Below are 3305 nucleotides of genomic sequence, written 5' to 3'. Positions count from 1 at the left end.
ATCAGCGAGTGTTACTGTCAGCCTGAGCCAGGCCTTGATACTTATGTTGATTTCAAAAATTTTGAATGTTGAGTTGATTTTGTATCACTTTCTTTGATGTAGAAAAGTGGGAGACCATTTTCAAGCACACTAAATTCAAGCCACTCTAATATTTTGGCAGAGAATCATCATAACCAATCTACTCATGTGGCTATCACAAGATAATTGGACTCATTTACTGAAGATTTTCCGAGTAATTTTTTTGTGCTTAGCTATTCATGATGGGCGGAAGCATTTACTTTGATTCTTTGAACCTGTACAAGACAGCCCTGGCCAATCATTTTGCTATGTGGCGATATCTGAAAACACACATTAACACTCTGTTTGAGATCTTTCCTTGATGCAAACATAAAATTTGAAAACTTCAGAAACCACTTTTTGACTGTTGAATGCAGGTTCTTTTAATTATTTGGATACCTGACTGGCAATGAAATTTTCCCAAGCATGCAGAGTGTGCAGTTAAATATCTGATTGTTCACCACGTCATCGAGAAAAAGCGGTTATGATTCCATGGACTGCAAAGACTACATAGCGCAGATGTACAACTTACCCACTTATTGCGACATGAGAGATACACATGAGAGAAATAGCTCCTACAAAAGCCACATCATCAACAGCTACAAGTCAAAATTATGAATGAAGGAAAGAAAAATCGAATTTGACGAGACAGGGTGTCAATAACTACTTCAGCCTAAGATCTCAAAGGCGGTAGTCTTAGACATCTATTTAAAAAACACTTCAAGATTATCTGCATGTTCATCATGAGTACTCGCGCTTGGGTTGATATGGGATATTTCCATTCGAGGATGAGCACTCTCTTCTAAACCTTTTGAAAATCCATCATACGGCGTGCTTGCGAGATACGATGTCGAGTGCTCATTCCAAGGTTCTGGTTGCATCAGTGATGCCTCTGAATGGCAATATTCACGGAACGCTGATTGGTCCATATTCTCATTGGGCGCAAAGTGAGATCCTGTGAGATACGAGGGACCGAGCGAGATTCGCGGGTGGGAAAAGGAAAATGGTGGCCAAGAGTTTTGTTCAGTGGTACAAACGCTCGGTATGCCTACGTTTTGACTAGTCAGATTTGAGAGCTGTGAGTATGACTCAGTATCCAGTTGACATGGATTCGGAAACATCGAGGAAGTGTTTGCCTTTCGGCTTGGTTGAAAGGGCTGCATCGGTATCAGCTGTCGAGAAGAAAGCAAATCCGAATCGGATGGCACTGCAAATGGCTCCATCATGATATGGGAGTAGGGCTCCCTCGCTACTTCAGGAATCGTGTTGACAGTGGATGAGATAGGCAAGTCCGCATAGGATGGTACACGATCGACTTCGAAATCTGGTGAAGAGTGCATTGGAAAATTTGAAGAAAGATGAGGTGTCCTTGGACTTTCGTTATATGCCGGAGAAAACCCAATTGACGAAAGATGGTCCTGGAACGAGTATGGAACACCAGAACTTGACGCATAACCAGATCCCGAATGGTTGATTTCGTGAAGATACGGACTGAAACAACTGGTGGGCGGATACTCTGGATACCTGATACTAGCGATAGGTGTGGCATGGGACAAGTCAGAACAAAATGTGCGTCCTTGCGTTGATCGGACGGGAGAGTAAGCGCCTTGCACGCGCGATGTCTTGGGTGAAGGTTTGGATTTCGAAGCCGTGGCGCGAGGTTTCGAAGCCGGCGCCGACTCTGACTGCTGTTTTTTCTGTGCCGCAACAATCGCTAGTTTCCGCTTGTGGTTTTCCCGTTGCATACCTTTATGTACCTGGACGAGCAATAACTCAGTTTGGCGATTCTCCTCGAGGGCGTACTTATGTACAGACGACTTATGCTGCCTGTGCATCATCCCGACAATCAGTGAAAGGCTCGCGTAATGAGAGATTTTAATGAAGCTTATTTCACCTCCAATTATCCAAACGACTGAATGCCTTTTTGCAATGACACCTGAATGGTTTCTCTTTTGTGTGTTTTCTATGGAGCAGGACAACAGAGAATTAAGATACCAGTACGATCCAGTCTCTGGCCCAACGTTGAGAAGCTTACCGCTCGTGACGTGCCAGATGTTCGGCTCGGGTGAACCTCATCTCACAAAACGGGTCAAGAAAGCATTTGAAGATTTTCAGGACTGCTGAAGGTTCTTGACTTTGTGGATCCTGTGGATCGACGTGTTGACGCTTGATGGACTGGAGATTATCCGACTCGGTCGGGGGCAAAGATCTTTTGGGAGTGGCGACGAGGTCCTCTGAACGAATTTCATCGTTCTGCGATATGACATCCTGGTGTCCCGTCCACTCTTGGGGGCACAATTCTTCGGATCCAGAAGAATCAATTGATCCATACGGGCCTGCCGGAGCGTTTGCTGGGGCAGCGTCCAAGATATGCCGATACGCTCCCAGACTGTGTAGCCTTTATTTTTGGCAGAGAACAAACAAATAGAACGGAAAGAATTAGGTTGGCAGATTCAGATCTGCTATGCTTCTTTCTATGGTTGAACATGGCAAGACAAAAGCCTCACGAATGCTGGCCTTCATCGACCTGATCATGGGGATCTTGTTGCATCTGGTCCGTCATCCTTAAAGTTGGAGATCAGGACGGGGACAGGGCAAACTTGAGGGTCGCGGAAGGGGGCGCGTAAGCTCGAATCCGGTGAAGAGTCGTCAAAGTTCTGAAAAACTGGATATTCTATCAAACGTTGGCGTTGAGGTTAGGACAAAATGTAGACTCTCAAGGAAAAAAGGACCAGGACAGACCGGAGTTCAAGGGGTAAAAGTTGAAGATTAGCTGAATCAACAAAGAAATTTAGGAACTAAAAAAGTTGGAAGAAGGCAAATCAGGTGAACGAATCTAGCTTTTTTGAATACCTCAGTGTTCTGAATTATGCTGGGAATTAGATAAACATTCGGCGAGCAGGAGTACGATTTGAGTGCTCAAGATGCTTTCATAATATTACAGCAATTGGCAATCCCGTTTCCAGGTCTCGTCAATGCTAAATTCATCACAGCTACAAAACCGCATGTGCATTTGCAAGGATATGACTTTTCATTGGTGGCAATCATGATTGGTCACCGTTGATCGGGGCTCTGATCTCCACGCGATACGTTAGTGGACGCTCTTTAAAGATGGAAATGGCTTGATCAATCTTTTCACACTTCGGTTCAGACGTTGAGACACTTCACTTTCATCGCTTTCTTTACTGATCCTTGGCCCTCGAGATAATGCGCATTCTTGCTTAGAAATCTCTTTCTCAGTCTGCCGG

General features: G+C 44.7%; 1 protein-coding gene across 1 annotated transcript; it reads right to left on the bottom strand.

Moving 5' to 3' along the window:
• Positions 1–761: 761 nt before the first annotated feature.
• On the bottom strand, positions 762–3105 carry MELLADRAFT_106555 (uncharacterized protein; the record flags this gene model as incomplete). Its single annotated transcript, XM_007409989.1, has 4 exons — positions 762–1884; positions 2093–2455; positions 2800–2830; positions 3000–3105. 4 exons carry the CDS (start codon positions 3103–3105, stop codon positions 762–764), a joined length of 1623 nt encoding a protein of 540 aa, XP_007410051.1.
• Positions 3106–3305: the final 200 nt, after the last annotated feature.

This window comes from Melampsora larici-populina (genome assembly GCF_000204055.1).
Source record: "Melampsora larici-populina 98AG31 unplaced genomic scaffold MELLAscaffold_18, whole genome shotgun sequence".
NCBI classification, from domain to species: domain Eukaryota; kingdom Fungi; phylum Basidiomycota; class Pucciniomycetes; order Pucciniales; family Melampsoraceae; genus Melampsora; species Melampsora laricis-populina.
Note: the sequence above shows the minus strand (reverse complement) of the source record. Positions and strands in the feature narration are given on the sequence as shown.